Below are 19876 nucleotides of genomic sequence, written 5' to 3'. Positions count from 1 at the left end.
CACACACTAAGATTTTCATAAAACCAAGTCTCATAATTTTTTAGGTGTTGTTATTTCCTTGCATGAATTTTAGAAGTTGACGGGCAGAATTGGAAAGATTGATCATAATAGCTTTTAAGTCACTTTTGATGTCTCGTGAAGGACTTAATGGTTAAGCTTTAGCAAGGTTGTAGAACTCGTTACTCGGTACCTGTTCGGCCGACTACCGAGTAGCGAGTACTTGAGAGTACTCGCGATTACTCGGAGAGAACTCGGATTCGGTAATTCATGTAGAAATATTTTTAAGGAATTATATATGTGTCAAAATCATAAGTTGATTGAAATATATAACAAAATTAGATACAGGTGAATACACAAAAACTGAAAAACACATAGTGGTCTCACTTTGTGAATAACTACTGAAAATTTAAGATATATATGTAGTAATAATCACATGTGTGTGTGTTAAATAATAAATCATTAAGTATATTATTCATATTAATCATCGAGTTGACCGAGTTTTACAACACTGCTCAGTTCACTAAGTGGCCGATCGGGGAGTACTCGGGATTCTATAACTCGTCTCGGTAAAGGGCCGAGTAGCGAGTACTCGGAGGAATAATCGGACAACTCAACGAGTTTTACAACACTGAGCTTTAGTATTAACACTTTAGACATAATAATTGGTTACCTATGAGGTTTGCAAAGTGTATTAATCATCTTTACTCAAGAGTCTTGATGCAAGACTTAATAGAAGTATAAAATTAGGGTTTAACCATGAATTATTAACTTTTGCTCAAGTTAGGGTTAAGTGTCCAACTTAACCCATTAAGATCCTTATATCACCAAGGCTGGAAATTTAGTCCCTCAAAGCACCACCATATGTTGGTGGTTTAAGGGTGGTGTTGTGGTGGTCAATGACTCAATGGTGGTCAAAACACCAATAATACAAAATACATTGCTAATAATGACACAAAACCTCGAAACAATACGATTAATCAAGGACCTAGACTCGTCTGCTTATGGAGCAACCACAACTTGCAGCCACCCTCTAGTGGAGGCATATGGTGGCAGAAGGTGGCACCACCCACCTGCCATTGGTCGGTGGTGGTGAACAGCAGCGGTAATGACCAAAACGCAATAAAGAAAAAGAAGAAAAATAAGGAATTAAACCACTTATTTACTCTAATATCTAATCAAATAGGTTTCTCCCTCTCTCCCTCACCAACTAAACACCTCTTCAGTCCTTCTTCCTCGCCCACAGCCCCTTCTCGTCCACCCTCTTCTTCATACTCTTCTCTTACTTCTTCACTCTCTATCCCTCTTGATTTCTTCTTCTAAGCCGATCATACGTTAAATTCAAGGGTTTATTTGGCCTAATACTTATCTTAGATGTGGTAGGCTACCAGGAACGAGCCCAACACTAATCTCGTTGGTTTCATGATGCTTTTGAGCCAAATTTCATTTTCAGCCCCCAAATATCCCATAATGACATTTCCTACCCTGAAAACAAAATTCTTTACAAAAGATACTTTAAACCTTGACATTTCCGGTCCCTAATAAATCTTTATTTTTCATTATGGTCTTTAAGTTCTATTTCATTTTATGATATTTAATCTATTTAATTTATTAATTTTATTTATTATTTAACCACTTGTTATTTATTGAATGCCATTTTTTTCATTTTATTCACCAATTTAATTCTTTAGAACATTTATCTCTAATTATATGATTACTCTTATTAATTAACAAACTCGTTTCTTGAATTACTAACGAGAATTAGGACGTTACGAGAGAGAGAGAGAGAGAGAGAGAGAGATTCTCTCATTCTTTTCCTTCTTTTCTTCTCCATCTGTTCTCCTTCACTTTAGCAGCCCACCCCTCTTTTCTTTCCAACTTGGGAAAACTCTCATATTCTTTGTAACTTTGTTGGAGCTGAGGTGGAACCCGACATGTTCGATACTACTCCCTTGGCCTAATCATGTAATTGCATAATATCTATCATTTTTTGTTCACCGTCAGTAAATACTCGGTTGGGTAATCCAATGTGTTTCATATGTTTCTATCTAATTACCCTAGTGAACAGGGGCACATTTTTACAAGGATCAGGAGGGTCTTCCCCCTCCCCCTCCTTGATTTTTTTATTAGAATATCAGTGGTCCAAATTTTTTATGCATAATAGGCTTAAATATTTAAACTTGGGTTCCTCCCTGTGCAGTCCAAACCAAAAGAGCAAAAGCAAAAGTAAAACGAAATAACGAATCATCAATAATCACTCACGCTCTATGCCTCTAACCCTCGTTGAGTCAATGTCTCTCCATCCTTCGTTGATCATCGATTCATCGCCCATGCTCCCCTCACTGATCATGTATGTTCTCAATTTTCAGTTCTCTCTATTTCTCTCTTCTCATGTTTAGTGTTTTGCGTTGATTTCAGTCCCCATGATTTTTTATGTTCATAAATCATAATGATTTCAGATTGTTAGATGAATTGTTTATTTTTAGATAAATTTTGCATAATTTAGAAGCATTGTTAGATAAATTGTTGCAAAATTTTGCTATGATAGATGAACTAGATTATGACCCGCGTTAAACGCGGACAATAATTAAATACATATCACATTAATAGGTGGCTTTGTCTTAGGTTGAATTTTAATAAAAAAATGTTAGTTAGATTCATTTTTAGAGTTTTTGAACCGAACTTATTAGAGAGCAATTTGGTTTTTTAATGCAGTAATTTGTAACATAAATGATCTATGTGATCTTTGTTTTATCACAACTTAATGCGACTTTTTGATTAAAACATGTTGTCTAGTAGCTTTATGAATTGACTATGTTCGGTGTACCAAACCCCATGGAGGCTCATATGGCTCTTTTCATATTGGTCATGTAAAACCAAAAGTAACAATAAGTTGTTACATGTACCAGTAACACTAAATTCTGCAAATAAATTCAATAAACATTACAAATAAAGTGAGTTGTCATAACCATAAACATCAAATTCAGACATTGTAACTTGGTCGATTTCAAAGTATTTTTTCCTTATAAAAATTAAAATATGATTTTTCAGGCTACACCCAATCACATATACATATCTTCCGATCAAATAAATTATTACAAAAAATGTTATTAACAAAAATATAATATTAGTTTCATAATTTGCTAAAGGTTAACACTAATAAATAATAATGAACTTTCATAAATCTTGCATTTTGGTCACTACATCCAACTAACAAATGAAATTCGGTTTAGAGGATTGATTCAAGAAGTGCATCCATGAATTCTTGTAACTGAATTTTGGGAAATGTTAAGACCTACTGAGATATGAGGGAATGGTCTGTGAGGCTACGGTTGGTTTCTATAAGGCAATACACATTCAAAATCGTTAGCACATATCTTTCCTACCTGCTTCAATTATCAAATTTAGATCAAACTTGTCAAAATCAAATTATAAAAAAAACAAATATGTAACCTAACAATCAAACAACATATTTTTCGTTGAAATAAATATCATAAATCTACAATTTACACTTTATATATTATTCTTAAATTATATATCACCTTTTCAGCTTTAATGGTCACTCACACCTCTTTCTGCCTTATTGTTGTGACACGCATCTATATCGAAAATAAAAGAAAGAACTATAGAGAATAATGTTAACAGAGTGATACTTCATTGAAAACGTAGCAAAATTCTTTATAAGGCCGCTAGGATTCTTCTATAGACCGCTAGAAGGTCTATATAGTGACAACCGGTGTGGCATCCATGAGAACGCACCACTTAAAATAACTGTTTTGATTAATGTAAGTGAAAAAATCATTTAGAATGCTTACCAGTTTTGATTTTTTCCACTTGGATGTGAACATTAAAATTCTTGTAGAGAAATGGAACTTCAAATGAACCCTAAATAGCCAAATTAACAAACATGACAACACAAAAAGAAGCCTAACTTGGCATATAACCAAATTTCCAACAAATTTCAAAAATTTAAGGTTTTGCTGAACAATTTATCGGAATTTTATTTTATTACAACCTTATACGAGTAATCAAGAATCTAAATCAAGTGAAAGAAGTAATTATTCATTTAAATCCAATAAAAAAATTACAATATTGTGAAATTGCATATAATTTACATGTTTGCTTATTGTCTTGGAGATACCCGACCACTTGGATCTGTACTATTATTTGATTAATTAGTGCATAAATTACATTATAGAATATGAAATTTAACGATTGTTCAAATTCATTTACACTTGATTTAACAATAGAAAATGGACAAATTTATAATCATAAAAGTATACTTAATTCAACAAATTTGTTATCAAAATTAATAGAAAACTGAGTTTCTTGAAGAAACAAGTCAAATACACAAAAACGAATAAAAAACAAAAAACATTTGAAGATCATGTCAGAAATGTATGATCAATAAGATCTTTTTGGCACTTTTCAATATATACATGGTTAATCTTTTCTCATCTTCAGGATGATAAGTACAAGTGAGTAGAGAAAACAAATTTATAATCATAAAAATATGCTTAATTCAAAAATTTTGTTATCAAAGTTAAAGGAAAGTATTTTTGTCCAAAATAATCAATTATTAAGTATGTAGGATATTACCACTAAGGGATTTTGAGTTTTGCATCATCCTCAAGCTTCAATAAAAACATCAACTAATGCTCATCACTTTCAAGTAAAAATCTTTGCAATTTAAACTTAATTATAGTAAATCTAATCAATAACGTTATAGAAAAAGGTAAGTTTAAGAATAATTACATAAAGTTATTGAGTTAGATAGTTGGAAATCGAGCAATTGTAATTTAACATGTATGAGACCGATTATTATATTCAAAATTGGAAGTATTTACTATATTAATAAGAATTAAATACAAGGTGACTGTTTTGCCTTTGATGAATTTTGGTACCATCGATGTACACTGAGAAAGAAATAGAATAATTAAAAAGATATATCACATTGATTTGCAAACATATAGGATGGTTAGTGCATAAGTTATGGCTTTAAATTTGGGGAGGATTTTAATTTTAATTTAGGGATAACAGAAGTTGGTGAAGGTTTGAGCGGAAACATTGATAGACAACGTGTTTGACCAAACATTGGTCAAGATGACGTAAACAATTTGATCTAAGGGTGGAAAATGTATAAGTGAAACTCAATAAAAAATATTTATTGCTTTAGATGATGAAATAAAGTTTCTCTTTTAGACATAGAATTCAATCTTCTATTTTGTATATGTAAATGTTTTACACTTGGGTTGCGGTGACTTAGTAAGACATGTGGAAGATATGGTGGATAACCTATTGACCCATGTTCAAATCCTAGCACTACTCAGCCTCTCTGGCTATGGAGGTTCGCCTGCAGTAACTCTGTGTCATGAGGCATAGCATCATGTTCGCAGTAGGGGATTAATCGGTGCGTGAAAGCTGGCCCGGAAACCCTCGTTAGGGAAGTTCCCTTTCCAAAAAAAATGTAAAAGTCTTAGTCTTTGCCTCTCTCTAGCGTCATTGTAATGAGTTTTATTATTTAAATTTGTAAAATTGTGGATATCATTAATATCTAAAAAATAATAATATTTCAATGGTAAATGTTTACTAATAAATTTTTCAATAAATTCACAAGGAATTGTAAATAATTGTTTTAGAACGGTTAAAAGATTTATAAAAGTTTATAATTTCATAAAAAGTTGTAGTTTGCTAATATTTATATTGAAGTTGTAATGAATAACACTGTAACAATACTGACAAATTCACATTCAAACGGAATAATAGAGTAAAAATGATTAAAATTCTAAATTCATATAAGTTTAAACCCAAAAGGCAAATAGATGAATAATTCAACATTTCATAAAACCCAAAATGTATTTAAATGATCAAAATTCTAACCCATAAAACGAATAGTATGAAACAAAGTAATCAAAAAACAAACCCAAAAACTAAATAGTATGTAAACATAATATGAAATCAAATGTACTCAAATCACCCAACTACTCATATAAAATCATGAAAATCATATATTATTTGTCTTTGGATATCAGTTTTGGTTTGCCTTCTCCAGAAGTACGATATGTCATTGATGTTAATGATCATTTGGTTGAGGACATTGTTTCCATATTATCAACATCGTAAGCATCTTCCAAATTGTGTTTTAATTCTTCATGTCTAGACACTTTTTTAAAGGATGTCCACTTAGTTAGTGGACTTGTTACAATACTTTTATCAAGATTCGAAGCCAGTGTGACGTTATCACCAGTAAACGAAACTGCATCCTAAATATAGAAAATAAATTCATATGTCAATCTAAAAGTTAATAATATTTTAAAGTATTTAAAATATTAGATTTAGTTATATTATATTTAAAACCTTTAAATTTAATGTGTCTTGACATCCGAATTTCGCCGATAAAACGTTAAACGAATCGGATTACGGCGCCTATATTTGTAGTACATAGACATATGTTAGTTGATCAACTAAAATATAAAAAATGAATCGAATAAGTGTAGTGTTTGTAGTAAGTTTCATAAAAGAATGTTACATGTTCGATGTTAATTTTTTTTTCAATTCAACAGTGATTTTATTATCAACATTGAAGTTTGAGATTGCATAACCATCAACACTGATCTTCAAATTATAATGAGAAATTTGAATTTTGAACGGAAACTTTTTATCCAAAAGTAATTTCAAAGCAGACGGATAAATCTTCATATTACCCTACTAAAAATGGAAAAATGAACGGTTATAAAAATAGACAGACAAAAAATAAAAATTAGTTTTATATAAATGAAGTTAATACCGATAACCTCATTAAACTTTCGAAGCAACTCTTGTGTGTGTTTTTTTCCAGAAGTTTCTTTGCGTCATGATCAAATAACGTAAGTGACACCACGCCGGTAAAGTCTTGTACTATAATGGTGATTTTGAAACTAAAACCATTGATATAAACAAATTCAATAATATAAAATTTGAAAATTTAATCGAAGATTATAATATATATATATATATATATAAGAGTTACTGAAAACCTTGAAACAACAGATACATCTTTGTTCATGCAAGTTGAAGTGTAACAATAAAAAACTTCTTTATCTTGCTTTTGATCCGTTCCACTAGCTTTGTCATCATGCATTAAAACGACTTTTATGGCTTTTTCTTGACAAACATAGGTCAACACATTAAAAAATCGATATAACGGGTGTAATTTGGTTTCTGTAACTAAATGAATGAAACTAATATGTTTAAAGTATATTGATTATTTTTTTATGACCTCTCAACAAGAACACAGTAATAACAAATAATAAGAACATAGTAAACACAATAAATTGAAGAAGAATAAGGAGAATAGAGTAAAGTAAGAGCTTGAAAAAAAGAATTGGAGAAAAAGATTGCTCAAGAAGAACACTGTAAATCATAGGACTCAATCCAAAATCGTAAGAATAACCACTTCAGTGTAATCGTATATATAGGGTGTTTTTGAAGAAGGAAATCATTATCTTCTAAAAAAATTGGGATCTTAAGATATCATCTTGGAGATTTTCGGCTATTCATTTGGAAAAAAAAGATATCAGCTATATTAATTCAAAACTTCAAATTAATTGACTTTCTTATTTAATCAGTTTTAAAATTCCAACAATACTCTCAAATTGATTCATTTTATGTGGGATATATTGAGAGATAAATTATAAATAATATTGACTTTAATTTGACTCTTAAATTTTGCTGATTTAATGGGATTAGATTAGATTTTATAGGTTAAACTTTAATTATTGATATTTTTGTTTAATTAGTTTTTTAAAAAATAAATAAATAAATAATAAAATATAAACAGGTTTGAATTTGAAAATTAAAAGCTATAAATAAGATAGTTAAATTAGGAACAATATTAATTAGAGAAATTGATATCATGTATATAAATAGAATGATATGTTTCAATTGATAAAATAATTATTGAATTTAAAGATTCTATAATTATTACAGATTCTATAATTAAATGTAATTGTGTTTGAATTTTAATTATTGAATTTTGCTGATTTAATGAGATTAGATTAGATTTTATAGGTTAATACTTTAATTATTGATATTTTTGTTTAATTAGTTTTTTAAAAAATAAATAAATAAATAATAAAATATAAACGGGTTTGAATTTGAAAATTAAAAGCTATAAATAAGATTGTTAAATTAGGAACAATATTAATTAGAGAAATTGATATCATGTATATAAATAGAATGATATGTTTCAATTGATAAATAATTATTGAATTTAAAGATTCTATAATTATTACAGATTCTATAATTAAATGTAATTGTGTTTGAATTTTATTTAGGAAGATGATGTCAGCAGTTGATCTAATGGTGAAAAATATAGGATTAAAACACAATCAATGGCCCTGATTGCTTCATTGGTGAATTAAAGGTTCTCTTTTAATGATGTCAGCAGTTGATCTAATGGTGAAAAATATAGGATTAAAACACAATCAATGGCCCTGATTGCTTCATTGGTGAATTAAATGTTATCTTTTAATAATATTTAGAGATATTGTAGAATTTAGGTTATGAACATTGTTATGTTAGATAGATTGTTGCAGAATGTAGCATGTTGGTTCATGAGATGATGATTTCAATTTTTATTTTAATAGATACAATCATATAAATCATACAATTTCATAAGAACGGTAATTTGGTTTTTAATTGCTGAAAATTTTTGTTTTTTTTATTTCATGTATAAGATCTGTAATTTTAGGTATTTTTGATGTTTAATTGCTAAAAATGATAATATTTTTTTATGTATAAGAATATTAATTTTAGTTTCTAATACTTTTGGCTTCCAAATGGCTATTCATGAAAATGTAGCAAAATGTTAATGGCTAGATTTAGTACAGCAGCGAGGAACCCATGGCAATTGCGAAAGGACACATGCAGTACATGTCAAGAAGTGGAGGTAGGTAACAGGTTGTATAGGGTACATTTTTGAATATCAACAAATACAAAACTTTTCTTCATATCCAAAATATCTTCAACTATGATTCGTTTCCAACTTCCATGGTCCCCATATACTTTATTTACAAAATAATAAACGTTTTATGTAACAACTTGTTTAATAAATATGTAACACATACAAAATAATGAATTTTGTGGTACACACTATTTTTTTTTTATAAAAAAATGTAATATTATGCTTACAATTAAAAAAAAAACCTAATACTTTAATCAAATGATAATATCACTAACATTTGATGTCATTTAAATTTGAAAATTTCAAAAATTTGTTCTTGTATTAAGATTACTAAAATAAATATTCGATAAATTTAAACTAAAAATAGACAAGTTAAGGAGCAGATCAATTGCAAAAAGTTTCCGTGAACTGACGGCGACCGGAGTAGAAGACGAAGACCAGAAGACGACGAAGCCACCACTTAATATCATATCTTCCCTTCGATTCAATGATCGCCATTTTTCTCCACTCGTTCCCTCTCTCTATCTCCATTCTTGATATCAGTAGTTTGTAGAGTGAGAAAGTGGGGAGAGTATCAATAACAATGGCAGCTTCATCTTTCTCTGCCACGAGCTACATTTCAAAATCAAGCATAGTCGATTCCAGTTTCAATAGCGAACACTCCAAAAATTTGTTGTTGTTGAAGTTCAAATTGAGCAGGAGGATACGCCCTAGAGGAAGGAATTTCGCTGTGACTAACGTCGCTAGCAGAAATCAACGGCTTCAAAAATCTCCAGATCAGTCGATTCAAGGTGTTATTAGTTACATTTACATTGTATATCTCTTAGTTTTGATGATTTTTAATTGTTCAGGATTGCTCTCTTGAGGTTATTTTTATATATCTTCGAGTATAACTTGCAATGTCAATGGAACAGTTTTTTATTGTACAATCGCGCAGCTGAACGTGTTTTTCTCTCCAATTTAAACAGTACAAAGATTATATGTAATTAGTCTAAGAAATCTAGTGTTAATACCGATAGCTTCACTTATTTTTGGCTGATTTTAAACATAAAAATGTGAATTATATAATCCCTTCATCAAAGAGAAAACAGAGCCTCATGTTTGATTTCAGAATTTGAGCCTAGTACTCTTCCATATGCAACTTTAGTACTCTTAAATAATGCTTTTACTCCAAGTTTACCTCTTTGCAAGCTATCATCATAATTCCAGTGTAATGGTAAAGATTTTAAGCTTTTTTTTGTCATGCAGAAACAACAGATGCTTTAGATAATGGGATTCTTGTTCCTGATTCTGAATCTGTTATATCAAGCATCAAATACCATGCAGAGTTCACACCATCATTCTCTCCAGAAAAATTTGAGCTTCCAAAAGCATACTATGCTACTGCTGAAAGCATTCGTGATATGCTCATCACTAATTGGAATGCTACATACAATTTCCATGAAAAGATGAATGTGAAGCAGGCTTATTACTTATCTATGGAGTTTCTTCAGGTTTGTTGTAGTCTTCTATTTTGTCACCCTGTTTACTTCTTAGTAGATATTATACTTTAATGTTCTTTTTTCTTGATTTTCATAGGGCAGAGCATTGCTAAATGCCATTGGTAATTTAGAGCTTTCAGGAGCTTATGCTGAGGCTTTAACGAATCTGGGTCATGATCTGGAGGATGTTGCTAGGCAGGTGAGCTTATTAGATTTTACAGTATTGTATTTTAGTTTTTTCTTATTATAGTATTTATTAATGATTATCACATGGCATCTTAGGTACATAATTTGACATTTAATTTGGAACTCTAATCACTTAATTTTTTTTAATAGTGTCTTAATCAATTAGTAGTTAACAGGAGCCTGATGCAGCACTTGGAAATGGTGGTTTAGGTCGACTTGCCTCCTGCTTTTTGGACTCCTTAGCAACACTTAATTACCCTGCATGGGGTTATGGTCTTCGTTACAAATATGGACTTTTTAAGCAACTCATTACAAAAGATGGTCAAGAAGAAGTTGCAGAAAACTGGCTTGAGGTTTCATTTAATCATTACCTAACATTCTTCAAATACATAATTATCTTTTTCTACATCTTGTAAATATATTTTTATCATATTTTACAGATGGGAAATCCATGGGAAGTACCAAGGAATGATGTCTCTTATCCTATAAAGTTTTATGGTGAAATTGTCAAGGGCAAAGATGGACATAAGACATGGGTTGGTGGAGAAGATATTATTGCTGTTGCATATGATGTGCCAATACCTGGGTATAAAACCAAAACAACTATCAACCTACGATTATGGTCAACAAAAGTTGGACCAGAAAATTTCGATTTACATGCTTTTAATGATGGAAATCATGCCAAAGCTTATGAAGCCCTAAAAAAAGCAGAGAAGGTTTGTTTTTTTAAGTTTTATTAGTGTTTGGTAGGATGGAATCAGAGAAGGAATGGAATGGTTAATTCCATTCCTTCCAACTAAACAGATCCATTATGTTTTTCTATCAGATTTGCTACATTTTATACCCTGGAGATGAATCACTTGAAGGGAAAACTCTTAGATTGAAGCAACAATATACACTCTGTTCTGCTTCTCTTCAAGATATAATTGCACGATTTGAAAGGAGATCAGGGGAGTCATTAGATTGGAATGAATTTCCTGAAAAAGTTGCTGTACAGATGAATGACACTCATCCCACACTTTGCATACCAGAGTTGTTGAGAATATTAATGGATTTTAAGGGTTTGGAATGGAAAGAAGCATGGGCAATCACTCAAAGGTGAAGTTCATAATTACCAAATACATGAAATACCAACATATATACATTCATTTATTTGTTTGTTAATTGTTATATCAATCCTACTTTCATGTCTTCCTATTACAAGTTTACAACATTGTACTTCAAACAATCTACCATGTTGCAAAAACGTCATCCAAATACAAAGCATTTTTTACTGCTATAATTGGATAGATTTTTAAGAGTAGAATGTTTTAATAAGAAAAATATAAAAGTACAAAAGTTTAATGAGTATTCATCAACATCTTGCAGAACTGTGGCATACACAAATCACACTGTTCTACCTGAGGCTCTAGAGAAGTGGAGTTTGAATCTTCTTCAGGAACTACTTCCTCGCCATGTTGAGATAATAAAAATGATTGACAACGAGGTATTTTTCAACATTTTCTTATGGAATCATCTTTTATTTTTCTCAAAAACAAATGGTAAATTTTTTTTTTTTGCTCAGTTGATTGATACCATCATTGCTGAGTATGGTACTGAAGACCTTGAATTGCTGAAAGAAAAACTGAAGCAAATGAGAGTTTTGGAAAACATTGAACTACCTGCTTCCATCTTGGAGTTTATTGTTAAACCTGAAGAAATCACCATTGTTGATTCACTTGAAGAAAAGATTTCTGAAGAAGTAACAGAATTACCAAAAACTGAAAATAATGATCTCAAAGTGAAGGAGGAAAAGGATGTTGATATTAGGGCAAAAGTGACATTTGATCCGGACCCAAAGCTTCCACAAATGGTGCGAATGGCTAATTTATGTGTAGTCAGTGGACACGCTGTCAATGGGGTTGCAGAAATCCATACTGAAATAGTGAAAAATGAAGTGTTCAATGACTTTTATAAGGTAATTTAAATTTTAATAAGTAAATAAATTTACCTATTTCTTGTATTTATGATTTAACCCTTTTTGTAATGCAGCTATGGCCTAAGAAGTTTCAAAATAAGACAAACGGGGTGACACCAAGAAGATGGTTGAGTTTCTGTAATCCAGAGCTAAGTAAAATCATAACCAAGTGGACAAGAACAGAAGATTGGGTGTTAAATACCGAAAAGCTAATTGAACTTAAAAAGGTGGGATTACATATTTTGTCTTTCCCATTAATTCTTTCAAGTAATTAAGAATTTTAGTTTTATTATTTGTTATTTTACAGTTTGCTGATGATGAAGAACTACAATCCGAATGGAGGAAAGCCAAAAGGATGAACAAAGAGAGAACTGTGTCTTTTTTGAAGGAAAAAACCGGATATCTTGTCACCCCGGATGCAATGTTTGATGTGCAGGTGAAGCGTATTCATGAATACAAGAGACAGCTGTTGAATATCTTGGGAATTGTTTACAGATATAAAAAGATGAAGGAAATGAGTGGCGATGAAAGAAAAGAGAAATTTGTTCCTCGAGTATGTATATTTGGAGGAAAAGCATTTGCTACATATGTTCAAGCCAAAAGGATCGTGAAATTCATCAATGATGTTGGTGCTACTGTAAACCATGATCCTGACATTGGAGATCTCCTGAAGGTGTACATATTTTTTTTTGTTGGGAAAAATGAAAATGGTCATGTCACTGAAATCGAAATTTAAATTTATTTTAGGTTGTGTTTGTCCCGGATTACAATGTGACAGTAGCAGAAGTTCTGATTCCTGGAAGTGATCTATCCCAACACATCAGGCATGCTTATTACGATTTATCATTTTTTTTTTTAAATGTATGAAATAATTAATTGGTGCTGTTTTTGATTCTTAGCACTGCTGGAATGGAGGCAAGTGGGACCAGCAACATGAAATTTGCAATGAACGGGTGCATCCAAATTGGAACTCTGGATGGTGCCAATGTTGAAATACGACAAGAAGTTGGAGAAGAAAACTTTTTCCTTTTTGGTGCTGAAGCTCATGAAATTTCTGGCCTACGCAAGGAGAGATCCGAGGGGAAGGTGAGCTTATAAATAAAAAAGACTAATTTACCCTTAAAACAAATAACGATTTGTTGATTAATATTTCTTACTAGTTTAGTTTGTACCCGATCCACGATTTGAGGAGGTGAAGGAATACGTGAGAAGTGGTGTTTTTGGGCGATACAGTTATGACGAACTCATGGGATCATTGGAAGGGAATGAAGGATATGGTCGTGCTGATTATTTTCTTGTGGGGAAAGATTTTCCTGCTTATATTGAGTGTCAAGAGGAGGTTGATAAGGCATATAGAGACCAAAACGTGAGTAATAAATATTACCACAAGAATTGGGCTTAAAATCTGTCAATAAGCATTTTTTTTTTAATTTTTAATTCGTAAATGTGGCAGAAATGGACAAAGATGTCGATCTTGAATACTGCTGGTTCATACAAATTCAGTAGTGACCGGACTATACATCAATACGCACGTGACATTTGGAGGATCGAACCTGTTGTATTGCCATAATCAGAGGGGAAGTGATCAAGTTTTGTACACGTTCTCATGTTATAATATGAATCGTAGTTCAATTCTTCTATGTAACTTTAATTCTAAGGTTTATTTCATATTTAAAAGTTATTATTCTTAGTAAAAATCTATAGAAAGCAAAGTATGGAAGTTTCAAAGCTAAAGGAAATACTATGCTTAAATGATCAAATAAAGTAAAATACTAATTTACATTTCTTTCCAAGAAACTTTAGGAAAGTTATTTTTCTATGAAAAAATAAGCAGTAGGTCAATTGCAATAATAAGTTTATCTTCCCAATAAACCCTAAACAATATTATAACCTTTTATAAATATGCCAGCTAGTAGCTATGTTATAAAACAAGTATTTACTCATAGGTTAAGATCTACTTGCAAAATTGGAACATAAAATTAGTAAAACAGTTTTAATCGATGTAGAAAATAACTAAAATCAAACCATATAAATATGAAAATTACAATCAAATTATTAAAGTATTGACGAAAAATATGTATATATGTATATATGAAAATAGGATGTATGTATGTCACGACATTATTAATAATTAAATTTTGTTAATAGTTTGCTATTGAGTATTTGATAGACAATCATGACATCAAAGATATACGTAATATCATACTTCAGATTGAGATTATGCATATATTATATCCTAGCAAAAAATAAACAAATAATCAAAGTATATAAGTACGAGTAATAAAAACAAAACATTTATGAATATGATGAAAGTAAAAAAGTTATATATGGTTTACAAGAGGTTTGACATTTTGTTTTACACGTTTTTTTCATTAAAAACACTAAACCTATAAAAAAACAATTTCACAAATGGTAACATAATTAGAATAAAAGATTACTTCGAGATTAAGAACATATATACCAACACTAATCAATACAAGGCATAAAAAAAATTAAAAATAGACTAAATAATTTACCTGCTTTCTGAATTCTGATTATTTTAGTTTTAAAAAACTAACAAAAAAAGTTATAATAAAAATAAAATGATCCCAACACTTGTGAAACAAACAATTATTACCTGAAATCATGGTAAATACATTTACAATTTGAGTGCACACCACTTAATCATATGAATAGGTAAAGTTTCCCATAGGGGAAGTCAAAGACATAGACATTTCAACATATCTCTTTTTTAAAGATTTCCTTAAATGTGGTATAAGATTCAACAATCTTATCACCACTAACTTTATGATCATGAGATCATACCAACTATAGTATTAGTAGTGGTGTTTATCATGATTTCAACAAGGTTCAATGTTTCTACCCCTTTCTTTGCCCTAATATATTACGCTTATTGTGTATATATAATGTCGGCATAATTTACTGTATAGTTTTTGTTTACAAGAATCTAATATGGGATTGCTCATGATTTGCCTTAGGTGCACTGAGTAAAGCAACAAGCGACATGGTTATATTAAGTTTCATTCATTGTACTACTTTAACTGATCTGTTCATTCAACACGCAGTTTTAATGGAAAGAGAATATAAGCGTTTACACGATATAATTATATAAACCACATAAATATGTATGAATAATCTTGTATTTTGAGTAAATAAAAGAAGGTTATGGATGATAATGTCAGTAAATAATTAAAATTTGTAATATTGGGCCCATTGGTTAACGGGAGTATTATGTTTCAGTAAAACAAACGTAGACAAATGAAATAGTACATTAACTTGTTACATGTAGACTCGGTAATTTGATACACGATAAGATTCACAAGTCATGAGTTATCTGTGTATGGGTTTTAGAACTTCATGTTTCATGTTTATTCGTGTCGACACAAAATTTAAATTTGTGTTTCGTATCTTACCCATGTCAAACACGAATTTACATGTTTAAACAAGTATAGACACAAATTAAAGTCGTGTTGACACACGACACATATAAACACGAGACATGCGGCATGTATAAACACGCATAAACATGTATAAACATACAGACAAATTAAATTCATGTAGATTCATGTTTATCGGTGTTCTCGTGTAAGCTCTTAGGCCAAAATGACATGAACCTACTTCAAAACCTTTCCATGATCGTTTAAAAGGTTCATATATCTTTACCTCCAGAAAAAACCCCAAAAACAAAATCTAATTTTGTCCATATTAAACACTTGTACCGATCATAGTAGAAATCATATGTTTCTTTGTAGACAAAAGAAATCATTTCTCTTGAGCAATCTTAGCACAAAATATCATCAATTAATGGTTTGTCAATGTATACATAACTCACCAAACATATTGTGGAGTTGTATGGTACAAGTTACTAATGGTTATGCCTAGCCTCCATTTCCTGCCAATCCTTCAAACCTTGCTCAACATTCGGTTCATGCCCAACCTTCAACTCCTACTCTGCGTATGGACCCTACTCAACCTTTAGGTCTTACCCAACCTCAACATCATACCTAGCATCCGACTCCTACTTTGCCTCTGGTTCCTACCCAACCATCGACTCCTACTATACTTTTGGAACATGTTTAGCATCTAGATACTACTCAACCTTTAGGTCCTGCTCAGCCTCCGCTCCTACTTAATTTATGTCACTGGATCCTGCCCAGCCTTCGACTCCTGATAATCCTCCGGTCCCTACTCAACATTCGACTCCTTCCCAGCCTCCAATTCATACTCCAACTACGGAACCTGCTTAGCCTTTGGGTGCTACCCAACCTCTACATCGTGTGCAGTATCCAGATCTTGCTCGGTCTCTAGTTCCTATCAAGCCCTTGGCTCTTGCTCAACCTTTGGCTCATGCCTATCCTCCGTCTCTTACTCCATCTTCAGACCTTGCCCAACCTCTAACTCATAATCAGCCATTAGTTCATGCTCAACCTTCGACTCGTATCAATTATCTACTCACTGTTCTATTGGATTAGGTGTTTAAGCCCATAACTATAACTGATATGTACTTGACCCGATAGTAGCATGTTCCTTATGGGTTGCCTTTACCAGAGCAATTTGATAGAATGGACTTTTGAGAAAGAGGTTATTTGTGAGTTATTAATATATTATAAGTATAATATATTAATTGAGAATTCATATTATTTGATTAGTATTGATCAAGAATTGATTTGGAATTAATTTAGTGATCAAAAAAGACTGATTAAATTTACGGAGACTGATTAAGTAAATCAATGATACTTATAGTATGGGCTAACGATACATGGTTGATTAGGATGGGCTAAACCTATATGATAGTCCATGAAGGTTTAACCCATGGGGCCTAAGAAATATGAAGGGTCATGGTGTATTAGGGTTTGCATGGATGAAACCCTAGTCTTTGCCACACTATAAAAGCAACCCCTTAACCCCTAAAATCAGCCCTCATGCATTCTTGTGAAGAGTCGTAACCGATTTTGTGCTATCTAGCCACTTCTCATAAGCCTCCTCTTGTATTTGGTGTTTGTGACACATTAGAGGCATCACATTTGATGCGCTAAAGCTTTTGAAGGCCAAGAACTACAAGCTACACTAAGAGGTATTCATCTAACTTTGTTTTATGTTGTATATCTTCAATTGTATGCTAGTTAGGGTGTGTGCTTTGGAAAAATGAAATTGCATGTATAATTAGAGAAAACTTAGATCCAAAGCATCTAGGGTTGCATGTGCACCATCAGAGTGTTATAGTGCTTAAAACCCAATAGTGGTATCAGAGCCTAGGATTGTTTTCTATTATATTGATGCATTGGTAATTTTTCAAAGCAAGAAAAATCGTTTTTTTTTTGGATTCTGACTGGTGACCACGACGTGGTCAATGTTACCACGACGTGGTAACTGTTCAGTGGACGATTTTTTCAGTTTTTTGGCCATGTTTTAGATTAGAATCATTACCACAAACTGTTTTGACTATTAAAAATTGTTTTTGTGATAATGTAATGATTTCCATCATCCAAAATTAAAAAGACAATTATCAAATTTTAAGATAATGTTTTGATTATATGTCAATATGATTATTTGTATTATTTGATTAGAATTGTCTTGCAATAACATTTAAATTAGGTCAAATTGGTAAATGATAAGTTATATAATAATTGTATTAGTTTATATTTTGATCTAAGTGGTTCATGAAGAGATTCATAACTTGTCCTCAAGTTATAAAATATGAAAAGTCACATTCATGAAACTTTAAACTCTTTAAGTTATGGAATTGCAAAGGTCTTGAAGAGTTCATAACTTGTCCTCAAGTTATGGAACTTGAAAAGTCTCATTTATGTAACATAAATTCTAAAACTCAAGAGGTTTTGAAGAGTTTCAAAACTTGCCCTCAAGTTTTGAAATTTAAAGAGTCACATTTATGAAACTTTGATTCCAAACCCTATAATTTTAAAAGTTTAAAATTCAACCCTATACTATTATAATATTAAAGTTTAATACTTATATATATATGTATAAGACAAGTCAGTCTTACCGTTAGTAGGTCTCATTCGCGAAGCCGGTCTATAAGGGGGGGGGGGTATAAGGATACTGCCTATAAAATGGTGGTTTAATGGGTGTCCACTCTCACCCACCGCTTCCTTGACTGGTGGAGGGTCGTTAGCCGAATGGGTAGGATAGGACATTAATCCTCATTAATAAGTATAATGAAATTATAAATTAACTAAACCTTTATAAATTCCCAATCTTAGTTACTTTAGGAAAAATGTGAAAATGGTGCTATTCCATGAAATTGCACTTTGCACCTTGCCAAGTCGTTAGTGGAGCATGTGTGGTTAACCGACACACTAATTTGGGATGACAAGGGTGGCAAAGGGTAGCTTGATGTTTGTCATAGATCGATGGAGCGTGTATGGTTAACCGACACATTGATTAGGTGATAAGTGACATCAAGAGTACCAAGCAATTTGCATGGTTATTCACATATTGTTTGTGATCCTCGGTATCCCAGTCACAAACTTGAAGGGAATAATCGAGATTTAAACATGTCATTGAAAAGTTCAATGAATCTCAAAGAATCTAGGAATTTCAATTCATTTAAAGCTTAATAATCAATTTCGTTTTTCATGGTGGAAGTTGGTAAATCGTCATTTACCTACCTTCAAATATTTTGCAATTGGATTACGACATCCCTCTTCCGAGTTGTGAAATATTGTGTTGGGTCCTAGCCTTAATGTTTCATTTGGGTGTTATATTAAGGATTCTTATTTAATCTAAACTTTGTTCTTTTTCCTTTTCAGATGTCTATCCCAAACAATGCTTCAGGCTCCAACCCTTCTAGCTCGTTCTCCCTCATGAACTTGGTTGGGAGAACTACCTTCGATGGGTCAAACTTTAAAGATTGGATTCGAAACATTCGTATGACCCTTCGCTACAAGGAAAAAGAATATATCCTCGATAAAGAGCTGAAGGAGATTGATGAACAAACTGCTACTCCCGAGCAAATCGAGGAATACAGGGTTCATGAGAGGGACGCGACAAAGGTGACGTGCATTATGATTGCTACCATGACTGTTGAGCTTCAAAAGTCCTATGAGGACTTCTGGCCCTTCGAGATGCACCAAGATTTGATGGAGAGGTACCATCAAAGTGCTCGGAAGGAAATGTATGAGATCATTGCCTCCATGATCAAAACCAAAATGAAGGATGGAGAGTCCATCACGGCCCACTTGCAAAAGATCATACGTTTGTGGACCGCTTGCTGAAGTTGAATGTGAACTTCGATGAAGAGTTGACTATTGATATCATCCTACATTCTTTGCCTTCTTGTTATGATCAATT

At 31.7% G+C, this 19876-nt stretch overlaps 1 protein-coding gene across 2 annotated transcripts; it reads left to right on the top strand.

The window, feature by feature from the left end:
- Positions 1–9322: 9322 nt before the first annotated feature.
- Positions 9323–14262, top strand: LOC145129629 (alpha-1,4 glucan phosphorylase L-2 isozyme, chloroplastic/amyloplastic-like). Of its 2 annotated transcripts, XM_079064397.1 has the most exons (14): positions 9329–9732; positions 10190–10434; positions 10520–10621; positions 10785–10961; positions 11049–11324; positions 11435–11706; positions 11977–12094; positions 12173–12565; positions 12640–12792; positions 12873–13238; positions 13313–13389; positions 13465–13651; positions 13731–13931; positions 14019–14262. In XM_079064397.1, exons 1-14 carry the CDS (start codon positions 9525–9527, stop codon positions 14133–14135), a joined length of 2892 nt encoding a protein of 963 aa, XP_078920523.1. In that variant the 5' UTR covers positions 9329–9524; the 3' UTR covers positions 14136–14262. The 2 variants fall into 2 exon arrangements, with proteins under 2 accessions (XP_078920525.1, XP_078920523.1); XM_079064399.1 differs by lacking the exon at positions 14019–14262 and having other exon boundaries at positions 9323–9732; positions 13726–13891.
- The last annotated feature ends 5614 nt before the right edge of the window (positions 14263–19876 follow it).

Source organism: Lactuca virosa, chromosome 8 (assembly GCF_052849685.1).
Source record: "Lactuca virosa cultivar CGN04683 chromosome 8, Lactuca_virosa_CGN04683_v6, whole genome shotgun sequence".
Taxonomy (NCBI): domain Eukaryota; kingdom Viridiplantae; phylum Streptophyta; class Magnoliopsida; order Asterales; family Asteraceae; genus Lactuca; species Lactuca virosa.
This window is presented reverse-complemented; position numbering and strand designations above follow the sequence as displayed.

Excerpts from the sequence above, each read along its gene's own strand:
- LOC145129629 (XM_079064397.1), top strand. The coding sequence starts at position 9,525 with ATGGCAGCTTCATCTTTCTCTGCCACGAGCTACATTTCAAAATCAAGC. Across the intron at positions 12,793-12,872 it reads AGCTAATTGAACTTAAAAAG|TTTGCTGATGATGAAGAACT; the intron begins GTGGGATTACAT and ends GTTATTTTACAG. Across the intron at positions 13,932-14,018 it reads AGGCATATAGAGACCAAAAC|AAATGGACAAAGATGTCGAT; the intron begins GTGAGTAATAAA and ends TAAATGTGGCAG.